Below are 15,269 nucleotides of genomic sequence, written 5' to 3' on the forward strand. Positions count from 1 at the left end.
TCAAGACAGCACAAACAGATATGGGACCAGGCTAGAATAGGAGTTGTCAAGACAAAACACAAACAGATATGGGACCAGGCTAGAATAGGAGTTGTAAGACAGCACAAACAGATATGGGACCAGACTAGTCAAGCACAGTAAGGATTGATATCACCACAAATTAATAGCTTGGTCCCATAAAAAGAAACACGGTAGGTTTGTATGAACTATAAACTCACCAATGGCGTCACACTTCCAGCGCCCACGGCCCTGTCCGAAACAGGAACAGTTCATCATGTAGCCCTCTTCATGAAGCTTAGTGAAGGTCTGATTCACCTCATGGGTCAACCCGTCCACAATACACTGATCTGTGACAGGAAGAAAAACACACACACACACACAAGGTCAAAAACAGCTTCTCCAAATTCTCTCCCTATCCCCATATTGGTTCCACCTTTACAGATCTGAGAACATCAAAGTGTTAGGGTCAAGGGGAAGGAAGAGAATTAGGACCGGCTGTACATCACACGTTCCATGTGGTATGTATGACCTCTCACCTACTTTCAAGTGTATTAGAAAGGAACTATCAAAAAAAAGAAAAAATCCTATTTTTATTACCTTTGAGCTGGGAGTAAGCGATACAGCTCCACTCTCCACGGCCGTTCCCAACGCAGGTACAGCGCATCATGTGTCCCAGGACATCGTGGCGTTTGTCCCACTGGTCTCCCACACGGTACATCACGCCCTCGCTGGTCGTACACACCTCCTCGTGAGCTAAGAGGACAGAGAACTTAGAAGTTAGAATTCAGAAGATAGAATGTTTAAACTTCTAGAATGTTAGATCTCAGAACATCTAGAAATTCTGGAGCAGTAGGGTCAAATTAAACTTTTAAAGGTCGAACGACAAACAGATGTTCATAACATAATAATCCTCTGAAGGGTTATCTACACATATAAGGTCTCTGTAAGGGGCCGGTCTTCCTAATTGAAGCGAGATACAGATAGGAGAGTGGAGAGTTGTGGAGAGTTGTCAGCAGAGATAGGGGTGCAGTGTAGACTGTGGAGGTGTTGACAAGGCTGATTGCAGCTGGCTGCCCTGGAGACCAGACAGGCAGTGAAGAGAGTCTCTCTCTGTAGTCTCTTTCAGGAAGACACACGGTGGCCTCTGGCCAGCCTCTGGGAGTCGCTCGCTGTCTCTGGCACGCCTCTGGGCTCTGGGGGTCTCTCCCTCTGAGTCTAGGCTCTGGGAGTCTCTCCCTCTCTCTGAGTCTAGGCTCTGGGAGTATCTCCCTCTCTCTGGGTCTAGGCTCTGGGAGTTTCTCCCNCTCTCTGGGTCTAGGCTCTGGGAGTCTCTCCCTCTCTCTGGGTCGGGTTTCATTAATCTGGTTCTGGTGGTCTGGGCTCTAGGCCTGGAATTCTGGCTCTGGCGTGGGAGCCCAGGCTATGGGTCTCCGCTAGGTCTGCCCTCCCCTTCAGCCCAGCTGGGAGGCTTAAAAACAGTGATAACAATCACCATTAACTCTTTACAGGCCCAACAGTACCCTTTCTCATGGTAATTTACCCATTCGCCTAATGACCGCACTTAAAACCTCAATAACTGGTCAGTACTTTCAACAGGCGTGTGAATTTACCACTAACCCATTCAGCCAAAGAGAGATTGACTGATTGTGTAAAAAATCCCCCAAAAGAACCAATAGAAGGCAGAGATTGAGGCCATATGATAAAGAAGGAGAGTGAAGCTCCCACACTGCTCCAATGGCCTCAGACATATCATTACCATTATCAACATGTGTTTGTTTAAAAGGCGGTCTCTAACCCTTTTGTGTTCCAAGACAACAGACGGCATTTTAAAACACTGACCTGATTTAAAAGGCGAGCATCTACTGTAAATCATAAAAACACACACGTGTTTCCCACCACTCCACCTTAAATTTAATTGGCGTGTCTGTAAAGTGCCTTGCTCAAGGGCACATCGACAGATTTTTTTTTTCTTCTTTCTTCTCTGGAACTTCGAACCAATGACCTTTAGGTTACTGGTCCAATGCTCTTAAACCACTAGGCTACCTCAAATCAAATTGTATTGGTCACATACACGTGTTTAGCAGATGTTATTGCGGGTGTAGCGAAATGCTTGTGCTTCTAGATCCCGACAGTATATCTAACAAGTAATATCTAACAATTTCACAACAAATACCTAATACACACAAATCTAAGTAAAATAATTAAGAATATATAAATATATGGACGAGCGATGTCAGAGCAGCATAGACTAATACAGTACATACAGTTGAAGTCGGAAGTTTACATACACTTAGGTTGGAGTCATTAAAACTCGTTTTTCAACCACTCCAAATTTCAGAAAAGTATGTCAGGCTTATTGACATTCTTTGAGTCAATTGGAGGTGTACCTGTGGATGTATTTCAAGGCCTACCTTCAAACGCAGTGCCTCTTTACTTGACATCATGGGAAAATCAAAAGAAATCAGCCAAGACCTCAAAAAAAATTGTGGACCACAAATCTGGTTCATCCTTTTGAGCAATTTCCAAACTCCTGAAGGTACCACGTTCATCTGTACAAACAATAGTACGCAAGTATAAACAGCCATGGAGACCACACAGCCATCATACCGCTCAGAAGGAGACCGTTCTGTCTCCTAGAGATAAATGTACTTTGGTTGTAAAGGTTTAATCAATCCCAGAACAACAGCAAAGACATGTGAAATGCTGGAAGGAAACAGGTACAAAGTATCTTATCCACAGTAAACGAGTCCTATATCGACATAACCTGAAATGCCGCTTAGCAAGGAAGAAGCCACCTGCTCCAAAACCGCTATAAAAAACCAGACTACGTTGCAAAGCACATGGGGACAAATATCTACTTTTTGGAGAAATGTCCTCCCGTCTGATGAAACAAAAAATAACTGTTTGGCCATACGACCATCGTTATGTTTGGAGGAAAAAGGGAGACCTTGCAAGCCGAGCACCATCCCAACCGTAAGCAACAGGGGTGGCAGCATCATGTTGTGGGGTGCTTTGCTGCAGGAGGACTGGCTCACTTCACAAAATAGATGGCATCATGAGTAGGAAATTATGTGGAATATGAAGAACATCTCAAGACATCAGTCAGGAAGTTAAACTTGTCGGAAATGGGTTCCAAAATGGACAATGACCCCAAGCATACTCCAAATTGTGCAAAAGCTTAAGGACAACAAAGTCAAGGTTTTAGGGCATCAAAGCCTTGATCTCAATCCATAGAAAATTTGTGACAGAACTGAAAAAGAGTGAGCGAGCAAGGAGGGCTACAAACCTGACTCAGTTACACCAGCTGTCAGGAGGAATGGGCCCCAAAATATCCCAACTTATTGAGGGAAGCTTGTGGAAGGCTACCCGAAACGTTTGACACAGTTAAACAATTTAAAGCAACGCTACCAAATACTAATTGAGTGTATGTAAACTTCTGCCCACTGGGAATGTGATGAAAAAATAAAAGCTGAAATAAATCATTCTCTCTACTATTATTCTGACATTTCACATTCTAATAAAGTGGTGATCCTAACTGACCTAAAACAGGGAATTTTTTATAGGATTAAATGTCAGGAATTGTGAAAAACTGGGTTTAAATGTATTTGACTAGATGTATGTAAACCTCTGACTTCAGCTGTACACATGAGATGAGTTGTGCCACTTTCCACTAACATCTCAAAATCTGTCCTTGTTAAAGTCTAGACAAACAGCAGAACTACCTCTGGCTACATCTGACTGGACTTCACCACTCAAGGACTACAGGTGACGGGACAGCCACTGGCTGCTTTCGTACGATTGTTGCGTGTACGTGTCTGGCAAAAAGAACGGAGAATGGACCACAGAACTCACCAGCCATGGGGACAGAGCCAAACCTCTGTTCACCGTGTCTGGCAAAAAACCGAGAATGGACCAAGCTCACAGCCATGGGGCAGAAGCCAAACTCTGTTCACCGTGTCTGGCAAAAAGAACCGGAATGGACCACAGAACTACACCAGCCATGGGCAGAAGCCAAACCTCTGTTCACCGTTATAGTTGGTGGTGTTTCGCACCATTCATCGCCGTCCCTGCGCCGTCAGCGCTACAGTCTGTGTGTTTCTCCCGTTGTAGAGGAAGGGAACTGACACAGAGCACCGTTGGAGTTTCCTCCTCGGTTGTCACCATCACTGCAAACACAACAGACACAATGAGGCGTGTCCCAATGACATCACCATTACCTAGATAGGGCTCTAGTCAAAAGTAGTGCACTACAAAAGGGCCCTGGTCAAAAGTAGTGCACTCAAAAAGAGCCCTGGTTAAAAGTAGTGCACTACAAAAGGGCCTTGGTCAAAAAGTAGTGCACTATGGGCCCTGGTCTAAAAGTAGTGCACTACAAAAGGGCCTGGTCTAAAAGTAGTGACACTACAAAAGGGGCTGGTCTAAAGGCACCAAGGCTGCAAAGTAGTGCAAACAAAGGCCCTGTCAAAAGTATGCACTATGGCCCTGGTCTAAAGTGTGCACTATGGCCTGGATAAGTATTGCACTATGGCCCTGGTCAAAAGTAGTGCACTATGGGCCCTGTCTGAAAAGTGTCACTATGGCCTGGTCAAAGTAGTGCACTATGGCCCTGTCAAAAGTAGTGCCTACAAAAGGGCCCTGGTCTAAAAAGTAGTGCACTACAAAGGCCCTGGTCTAAAAGTAGTGCCTTGGCCCTGTCTAAAAGTAGTGCACTATGGGCCTGGTCAAAAGTAGTGCACTACAAAAGGGCCTGGTCAAAAGTTGTGCACTATGGCCTGTTCAAAGTAGTGCACTATGCCCTGGTCTAAAAGTAGTGCACTATGGGCCCTTGGTCAAAAAGTAGTGTCACTATGGCCCTGGTTAAAGTGCACTACAAGCCCTGGTCTAAAGTAGTGCACTAGCCTGGTCTAAAATAGTGACTAGGCCTGGTCAAAAAGAGTGGCACTATGGGCCTGTTCAAAAAGTAGTGCACTATGCCCTAGTCTAAAAGTAGTGACTATAAATAAGGCCCTGGTCAAAAATAGTGCACTATAAAAGGGCCTTGTCTAAGTAGTGCACTACAAAAGAGTAGGGTGCCATTTGGAATGCAGCCAATGAGTAAGTTAACTACCCAAGAACCTGTATACTAAGTCCCATTCTAATAAAAGCCAGATGTTAAATGATGTTGGCTGCTAATTCTATGACTCTGCTGGAAACACTCAGGGTTGAGATCCCCATTTAACACATGTTGTGTTAGCTCCCCCAGATCATGGGGCTTATCAGCTGAATCGCTTGTCTACCGTGTTGCCTTTCTGTTCACTCGTTTTTTTAGGTCAGAAAAGAGAGTCTCTCTCTCTCTTCTCTCTCATATAAAAAGCTGTAAATCAAATATTTTACAAAATCTCACCATTCTTCTTGGTACAGAAGGAGAATTTCTGTTCTGTCTCGCAGTCGGAGAGACCAACACCACAGCTGCCCGTCGGGGCGTCTCTGAGGTAAAGGAGTAGTGGGTCTTTCCCAAAAGGTGAAGGGGAACACACAGGGCTGACCATTAGAGTTCCCACCGTATACTGGGGCTGGGCCCTCTGAAACAAAACACATAGAGCAGCAACATGTCAAGAAACCAGAACAATCCAGAAACCGAATGTCAAAAAAGAACCGAACATGTGAAAGAACCAGAACATGTCAAAAAGAACCAGAACATGTCAGAAGAATCAGAACAATGTCAAAAGAACCAGAACAATGTCAGAAAGAACCAGAACAAATGTCAAGAACAGAACATCAAGAACAATGTCAAAAAGAACCAGAACAATGTCAGAAAGATCAGAACATGTCAAAAAGAACCAGAACATGTCAGAAAGAACCAGAACAATGTCAGAAAGAACCAGAACAATGTCAGAAGAACCAGAACAATGTCAAAAGAACCAGAACAATGTCAAAAAACACAGAACAATGTCGAAAACCAGAACAAGTCAGAAAGAACCAGAACAATGTCGAAAGAACCAGAACAATGTCAAAAAGAACCAGAACAAGTCAAAAGAACCAGAACATGTCAGAAGAACCAGAACAATCAGAGACATGTCAGACTGATGCTGATGATGAAAAAAAAATATGCAATCTTACTCAGTAACTTTAAAAAAGAAAGAAAAAGGCTGCATGAATATTCCCTTTCAGGTTATTAAAACCCTGTTCAGAACTGTAGACCAAAATTAAACCGTTAGATGCAGGCATGATACACACGAAAGACTACGAAGACATACCCCATCCTCACAGCTGACCCGTTGCCCAGACAGACACAAGCATCTGTTTGCTCCCCTGGGTCTTGATCCATCTCATCCCAGGGCGTAGGCCACCCCGCGTCCTCTGGCAGGCCCCTTCCTGGGCTAGACGGGGGGCTCCAGGCCGGGCTGGGGAAGGGGTGGGCTGATACACAGCCGGCTGGTTTTGTGACCACACGGACCAGTGCCTGGAAATGAAGGGGAAGGGAAATAAAACACTTTCAGTCAGTGACATTGTTTGAAAAATGTATAGCACTAGATTGGGTTGAACATTTGTAGTAAACACTATTGAAAGTAAACAATTAAAACAGAGATTCTGAAAGAGAAAGGGGAACATTTAAAAAAAACACACACATAGGACAGACCATGCCTCCAGTCAACAGAAAAGTTATACAGTGAAAATCATTTGCTTGACTAGTTACAGGAAATTTACACAGAACAGATTAAGTCCTAATGTTCAATTGATACCCGTGTCTGGATAATCCCAGAAAATCCCAAAAGAAATCGCGCTTTAAAAATGCGGGTAAATTACAATGCAGTTCAACCACAAGCTGTCTGGGGAAAGATGAGGAATAGTAGTGGCGATCACACCCATCTGTCTCTCACACATTATATAGTTAACACTTCCCACACACACACACACACACACACAACACACACACACACACACACACACACACACACACACACACACACACACACACACACACACACACACACACCACACACACACACACACACACACACAGAGAGACACACACATGAGCACTCACTGTAGCACACACACACACACACGAGCCCACTCACTAGACAGACACAACACCAACACACACACACAACACAACACACACACACACACACACACAACACACACACAACACACACACACACACACACACACACCACACACACACAACACAACACACACACACACACATACACACACACACACGGACACAGAAGCAGTAGGAGTCTCACCCAGGCCGGTAGTGGAGGGAGGCGTGTCTCTCACACTTCCATTCGCCACGCCCGTTTCCCGCACAGACACTGCAGCATGTGACCTCGAGCGTCCGTCTTGCTCCAGTGTCTCCGATACGATAGGACGTCAGTGTGTCCTGGTCGTTACACGGTCTGAGGGGAAGGGGGAAAAGGAGACAGGGAATTGTTCAATTAGATCGGATTTTTAGTTCTGTTGCAAAGTATTTTGCTACAATTTGACCTTATGAATACAACCCAGTTCAGATCCACTGACAAGCAGTGGTATAATATGTACCACGTTTCGTAATGTTATAGAATTGCATTGGGTTTTTAAATAAGGATATGTAAAAAAATCACTTAAAAATGCACTAGTACAATTATAATCCACCACAGATCATTGACATTCTTTTTCACCAAGTTAAACTTTTGCCTTCATTAAGTCTGCACAACGGAACTGCTCACACACACGGTCTGCAGAGGCCAATTAAAATGGATCCAGCTGGTGTGTATGAGCCTGAGGGCATAGATATATGTGTGTGTGTGTGTGTGTGTGTGTGTGTGTGTGTGTGTGTGTGTGTGTGTGTGTGTGTGTGTGTGTGTGTGTGTGTGTGTAGTGTGTGTGTGTGGTGTGTGTGTGTGTGTGTGTGTGTGTGTGTGTGTGTGTGTGTTAGTCTCTTACTTCTAGAGGTACAGGTGTCCTGCCACTCCCCTCTCCTAGACAGGTGCAGTCTACGATCATCCAGCCCTGATACGGTTTTTCCCAGGTTTCACCCACCACGTAGGATGTCCCCGCCGTGTTGTCATAGCAACGCTCCGCTGCGGACAGAACGAGAGAGAGAGGGGGGGGGGTTTATGATGCTGTGCTTGTTTTGCAGCTATACTCCAGTTGCAGGGATCGTATTCAACTAGACACGAAACGGAAGCAAACGGGACGAAAACCTGGAAGTTACAATCTATAACTTATCCAATCAACGTTTGTTTCTAGTTAAAACGTTGCACTAAGTTCTGCTACAGTGTGCTTTAATAAATACAACCCAGGTGAAAAGCCCTTTCCTCATTGCTCACCAACAGGTTTGCAGGTCCACTCTCCCTTGCCGTTGCCCAGACAGACACACTCTAGCATATAGCTCTCAGTGTCATGAGGTCTCTTCCACGTGTCCCCAATCTTATAGGACTGACCGCCTTCATGACAGCGGTCTGGGAGATAGAGAACAGTGAGACACTTAACACAGTCAGGCAGACCGAAGACAGTGAGGCAGACAGACAGACAGTCAGGCAGACAGACAGACAGTCAGGCAGACACACAGTCAGACAGACACACAGACAGACAGACAGTCAGGCAGACACAGTCAGACAGACACATATAGCCAGACAGCAGTCAGACAGACACAGTCAGACAGACACACAGTCAGACAGACAGTCAGGCACACACACCCATCCAGCTGCATCACATACTGTAGGTCTCAATGTGTTATGGAGATTTAACGAGATTAATGAGCCCACTCACTGGTACCACCACACACACAACACACACACACACACCCACACACACACACACACACACACACACACACACACACACACACACACACACACACACACACACACACACACACACACACACACACCACACACACCACACACACACACACACACGAGCCCACTCACTGGCAAGGTGCAGCCTGATTTTCCCCCGGCCTGAGCCAATGCATGTACAGTCCCAGATCATGCCCTCTTTGGGTCTCTCATAGGTCTCGCCAACCCGATAAGACCTGGCGTTGATCTTATCGTAGCAGGTCTCCTCAGCTGTGGAACATATTTGGGGGGTATGTTATTGTGTTTCGTTAGTCACTGGGTTTGCACACAGAAACAGAGACAAGATGCAGATGAACACACACAAAGATTATATATTTTCTTTCCAATGATACCAATCATATGCATATCCTGGCTTCAGGGCCTGAGCTACAGGCAGTTGACTTTGGGCACGTCATTCAGACAGGAAATGGAGAAAAAAAAGGGGCCTAGCCCTAAGAAGTTATCATAGCAGGTCTCCTCAGCTGTGGAACATATTTTGGGGGTATGTTGCAGATGAACACACACAAAGAGGATATATTTATCCTAGGAGAACTCAAAGCAGAGGACACAATAGCATCAATCGTAGTTACACTCTCTATACTGATGACACAGAGCCTATATGTGGAGTTAGTGACAGAAGTAGCCTGAGAGAACAGATTTGAACTTCGATCAATTGCAATAATTATTTTACCATAAGTTAACTGACATTTACAAAATGGTGTGAGACAAAGGACTTGCATTGACCATGTAGGTTTTATATATATTTATATATAAATATAAAGATGTAGAAATGCAAGTTCACCTTCGGGTTTCGTTTTACACTTAATTCCTGCAACTCCGTGACAAGTGCAGATCAACATAGTGCCCAGATAGGAACGCTCCCATTGGTCGTTAATGTTATACATTTGCCCATTATCAATGCAGCCGTCTAGAGAAGAAGAGAAGTAGTAGAGAAGGAAAGGCAATGTACAATCTGTTACACTTCCAAGTAGAAACGTTTTTAAAGCTTGACACAATCCATGTTAACCATAATAATAATAATAATAGACGAAATGGCAAAACATACAATAAACTTTTAAGATACTATTCTATAATAGACTACCAAACGTTTTACAAATAATACAAGTTTTACAAAACAAAATGTAGCCCCCCACAAAAAAAATAATAATATATATATATGAAAACCTCACCTTGAGAGACGGATGATACCGAAGGTATTTTTATTTCTCCCTGATGAGCCTGCCGCCTGCTTTTCCTATTCGGCATACAGTTCACAGCGGTCCCGATGCAAAGCACCACCAGAACCCTGATAATAGGGCTACTGGACATACTGATTACGGGACAGGAAAATCTGGGAGAAATGTGTAATCTTAGAGGTAGTTTGATGTGGCTCTTCTAAAAAAAAATAAAAACATGAAAGATCCACAGTGAAGTCGGAGGCTAGTTCGGTTGTACTGTCCGTGAAACCAATTTTTTTCCCCCTTTTGCACACAGCCTCCTCGGATAGTATCCTGCCCCGCCAGACTCTCAGCCGCACCGCTCCTAATAGGCTCCCAAACTAGTGAGCGCTTTTATTTGGGCATGGCTTTCTGCTGGGGATGGAGGAGGGTCCAACAGTACCAACGCTAAACACACGTCAAAGCCACTGGTTACGAATCACCCCCCCCCCCCCTAAAAAAATACCGTCAATTTATCCAGTATTGCAAAATAGGAATACATGAGTATGTTCAAATAGAAGTTATGGGAAGACCGTTAGGCTACTTTTAAGTTACAATGTAGGAAATATGATTTAGAAATGGGAAAAGACGAGTACGGAGTATTTTGGATAAATGACTAAACTCCTCCTACTTATAGAATACTTCCAATGAGAAAAAAATATACAACCCATATTTATGTTTATTTTTGCCTTTTGTACTTTAACTATTTGCACATCATTACAACACTGTAATGTCATCCTTCAACTATGACATTTTAAACGTCTCCATTATTTTAGAACTTTTGTGAGTGTAATGTTTAAAAAAGAAACATTTGTTTATTTCACTTTTGTTTATTATCTACTTCACTTGCTTTGGCAACGTTAACATGTGTTTCTCGTCCCTCTAAAGCCCTTTGAATTGAAAGGAAAGGAGAAAGACGATGAAGGGAGGTCAGAGATCCGTTTGAAGAGATGGGACACTCCGTTAATAACCGTCTTGCTGTAACGCCCACTGTGTCCGCAGCCCGTTACCGTCAGTGTGCCACGCGGGGCTTTCTGGGTACTCACAGACAAGGACACCTCTCCTTCAATGAGGCAATGGGAGTCTATTGGGCGATAACACGAAACCCAATTTGAGCAGGAATTACGTGAACAAGAAGCTAGAATTTGAGATAATTAACTTGTCGCCTGTAATATCGTATAGATATGAAATCGTGACATTACGTACTTTCGAGGAAAATAGTCAGGTTTCTCGACTAATACCCTGACTTTTAAATACAATCTAATCACACTATATTTGTCAAATGTTTCAAAGACAACAGGTGTAGGTAGACTTACAGTGAAACGCTTACTTATTGGCCCATTTCCAACAATGCAGCGTTAAAGATAATATATATTCTTTAATGGACAGTGACAATAGGAATACATGCACAGTGGATAACAAATAAAAATAACCAGGCTATAAAGAGAGAGAAAATAACATGGCTATATATAAAGAGAGAGAGTAGAAAATAACCTGGCTATATATATAGAGAGAGAGTAGAATATAACATGGCTATATATAGAGAGAGAGAGTAGAAAATAACCTGGCTATATATAGAGAGCAGAAAATAACCTGGCTATATATAGAGAGAGAGAGTAGAAAATAACCTGGCTATATATAGAGAGTAGAAAATAACCTGGCTATATATAGAGAGTAGAATATAACCTGGCTATATATAGAGAGTAGATAATAACCTGGCTATATATATAGAGAGAGAGTAGAAAATAACCTGGCTATATATAGAGAGTAGAAACGTATACAGTGCATTCGGAAAGTATTCAGACCCCTTGACTTTTTCAACAAAAAAATTACGTAAAAGCCATATTCTAAAATTGATTAAATATATTTTTTTCCTCATCAATATACCTCATAATGACGAAGCAAAAACAGTTTTTAAAATGTTATTTGTGCAAATGTTTCACAAAACCCCCCTGAAATATCACATTTACATAAGTATTCAGACCCTTTACTCAGTACTTTGTTGAAGCACCTTTGGCAGCGATTACAGCCTCGAGTCTTCTTGGGATGACACTACAAGCTTGGCACACCTGTATTTGGGGAATTTCTTCCATTCTTCTCTGCAGATCCTCTCAAGCTCTGTCAGGTTGGATGGGGAGCGTCACTGCACAGCTATTTTCAGGTCTCTCCAGAGATGTTCGATCGGGTTCAAGTCAGGGCTCTGGCTGGGCCACTCAAGGACATTCAGAGACTCGTCCCGAAGCCACTCCTGCTTTGTCTTGGCTGTATGCTTAGGGTCTTTGTCCTGTTGGAAGGTGAACCTTCTCCCCAGTCTGAGGTCCTGAGCACTCTGGAGCAGGTTTTCATCAAGGATCTATCTGTACTTTGCTCTGATCATCTTTACCTCGATCCTGACTAGTCTCCCAGTCCCTGCCACTGAAAAACATCCCCTCAGCATGATGCTGCCACCACCATGCTTCACCGTAGGGATGGTGCCAGTTTTCCTCCAGATATGATGCTTGGCATTCAGGCCAAATAGTTCAATCTTGGTTTCATCAGACCAGAGAATCTTGTTTCTCATGGTCTGAGAGTCCTTTAGGTGCCTTTTGGCAAACTTTTGGATGCACCTGAGCTCAATTTCGAGTCTCATAGCAAAGGGTCTGAATACTTACGTAAATTATTTATACATTTTTGCTCCCAAAAAAATCTAAAAACCTGCTTTTGCTTTGTCGTTGTGGGGTTACGGATAAATTAAGTAATCATACTATATACAGGGTCAGTTCCAGTACCATATTTACAATGTGCAGGGATACTGGATTGATAGAGATAGATACACCATATATGCTAAAGTATGTGGACACCCTTTCAAATGAGTGGATTCGGCTATTTCAGCCACACCCGTTGTTGACGGTGTATAAAACTGAGCACACAGCCATGCAATCTCCATAGACAAACATTGTCAGTAGAATGGCCCATACTGCAGAGCTCAGTGACTTTCAACCGTGGCACTGTTGTGGGATGCCATGTTTTCAACAAGTCAATGGAGCAGTGGGAACGCCTTCTCTGGAGTGATGAATCACGCTTCACCATCTGTCAGCACGGCGGATTAATCTGGGTTTGGCGGATGCCAGGAGAACACTACCTGCCCAAATGCATAGTGCCAACTGTAAAGCTTGGTGGAGGAGGAATAATGGTCTGGGGCTGTTTTTCATGGTTCGGACTAGGCCCCTTAATTCCAGTGAAGAGAAAACTTAATGCTACAGCATACAATGACATTCTAGACGATTCTGTGTTTTCAACTTTGTGGCAACAGTTTGAAGAAGGCCCTTCCCTGTTTCAGCATGACAATGCTGACAATGCCCCTGTGCACAAAGCAAGGCTGAATGGAAGCAAGTCCCCTGCAGCAATGTTCCAACATCTAGTGGAAAGCCTTCCCAGAAGACTGGAGACTGTTAAAGCAGCAAAAGGGGGGGAACCAACTCCACATTAATGCCCATGATTTTGGAATGAGATGTTCGACGAGCAGGTGTCCACATTACTTTTTGGGTCACGTAGTGTATGTTTCGAATAGAGATGCTATGCTCCGTGGCCATCTGGGTGTTTGTTCCGTCTTCATTGAAACAATCCACCCGCTTTCAAAAAAACCCGCTCTAAATCGTCAATGAAAGGCCACTTTCACTGTGGAACTGTATGTTCTCAGCCAGTGATGCATTTGGATGAGTCTGCTAAAGGTTAGACCCACAGCCTATTGAGGCTAGTAGTACTGCATACTGCATACTCCGATTAGGACTATTAAGTCTTGTTTTATTTTGGACATTGATAGGCTAAATATGCATCTTTAATTACACCGACAGGGCAAGATAACAAACAATTGGGCCTGGGGCTAGGCCCTGACTACTACGAGGAATGCTTTATCTTATTTACGATGGCCACTTGCTCTCTCAAACTCTAGGCAGCATCCTGACTTCTCCCTACAGTTCTCAACCATCCTGCCTTCTCCCTACAGTTCTCAGCCATCCTGACTTCTCCCTACAGTTCTCAACCATCCTGCCTTCTCCCTACAGTTCTCAGCCATCCTGACTTCTCCCTACAGTTCTCAGCCATCCTGACTTCTCCCTACAGTTCTCAGCCATCCTGCTCCATCCTACTAAACTACACTGTAGTGTTACAGATCCATACAGCTATAGAGCCTCCATCCTACAAACTACACTGTAGCAGTTACAGATCCATACAGCTATGGAGCCTCCATCACTAAAACTACACTGTAGCAGTTACAGATCCATACAGCTAGAGCCTCCATCCTACTAAACTACACTGTAGCAGTTACAGATCCATACAGCTTGGAGCCTCCATCCTACTAAACTACACTGTAGCATTACAGATCCATACAGCTATGGAGCCTCCATCCTACTAAACTACACGTTAGCAGTTACAGATCCATACAGCCTCCATCTACTAAACTCACTGTAGCAGTTACAGATCCATACAGCTATGGGGCCTCCATCTTACTAAACTACACTGTAGAGTTACAGATCCATACGGCTATGGAGCCTCCATCCTACTAAACTACACTGTAGCAGTTACAGATCCATACAGCTATGGAGCCTCCATCCTACTAAACTACACTGTAGCAGTTACAGACCCATACAGCTATGGAGCCTCCATCCTACTAAACTACACTGTAGCAGTTACAGATCCATACAGCCTCCATCCTACTAAACTACACTGTAGCAGTTACAGATCCATACAGCTTGGAGCCTCCATCCTACAAACTACACTGTAGCAGTTACAGATCCATACAGCCTCCATCCTACTAAACTACACTGTAGCAGTTACAGATCCATACAGCTAGGAGCCTCCATCCTACTAAACTACACTGTAGCAGTTACAGATCCATACAGCTATGGAGCCTCCATCCTACTAAACTACACTGTAGCAGTTACAGATCCATACAGCTAGGAGCCTCCATCCTACTAAACTACACTGTAGCAGTTACAGATCCATACAGCTATGGAGCCTCCATCCTACTAACTACACTGTAGCAGTTACAGATCCATAACGCTATGGAGCCTCCATCCTACTAAACTACACTGTAGCAGTTACAGATCCATACAGCTATGGAGCCTCCATCCTACTAAACTACACTGTAGAGTTACAATCCATACGCTATGGAGCCTCCATCCTACTAAACTACACTGTAGCAGTTACAGATCCATACAGCTATGGAGCCTCCATCCTACTAAACTACACTGTAGCAGTTAACAGA

General features: G+C 43.8%; 1 protein-coding gene across 1 annotated transcript in view; it reads right to left on the reverse strand.

Moving 5' to 3' along the window:
* Positions 1-10,198, reverse strand: part of LOC112071311 (fibronectin-like) — an 82,323-nt gene extending 72,125 nt beyond the window's left edge. The window contains 18 exon segments of the mRNA XM_070439343.1: positions 219-347; positions 598-769; positions 3,996-4,120; positions 4,123-4,166; positions 5,374-5,436; positions 5,438-5,561; positions 6,237-6,414; positions 7,201-7,243; positions 7,245-7,292; positions 7,294-7,339; positions 7,342-7,385; positions 7,697-7,703; positions 7,912-7,929; positions 7,932-8,048; positions 8,298-8,429; positions 8,901-9,038; positions 9,610-9,735; positions 9,998-10,198. Of these exon segments, the coding sequence (XP_070295444.1) occupies positions 219-347; positions 598-769; positions 3,996-4,120; positions 4,123-4,166; positions 5,374-5,436; positions 5,438-5,561; positions 6,237-6,414; positions 7,201-7,243; positions 7,245-7,292; positions 7,294-7,339; positions 7,342-7,385; positions 7,697-7,703; positions 7,912-7,929; positions 7,932-8,048; positions 8,298-8,429; positions 8,901-9,038; positions 9,610-9,735; positions 9,998-10,136 (1,693 nt within the window). The 5' untranslated portion in view covers positions 10,137-10,198.
* Between the last annotated feature and the right edge of the window lie 5,071 nt (positions 10,199-15,269).

The sequence above is a fragment of the Salvelinus sp. IW2-2015 genome, unplaced genomic scaffold, assembly GCF_002910315.2.
Source record: "Salvelinus sp. IW2-2015 unplaced genomic scaffold, ASM291031v2 Un_scaffold1582, whole genome shotgun sequence".
NCBI lineage: Eukaryota > Metazoa > Chordata > Actinopteri > Salmoniformes > Salmonidae > Salvelinus > Salvelinus sp. IW2-2015.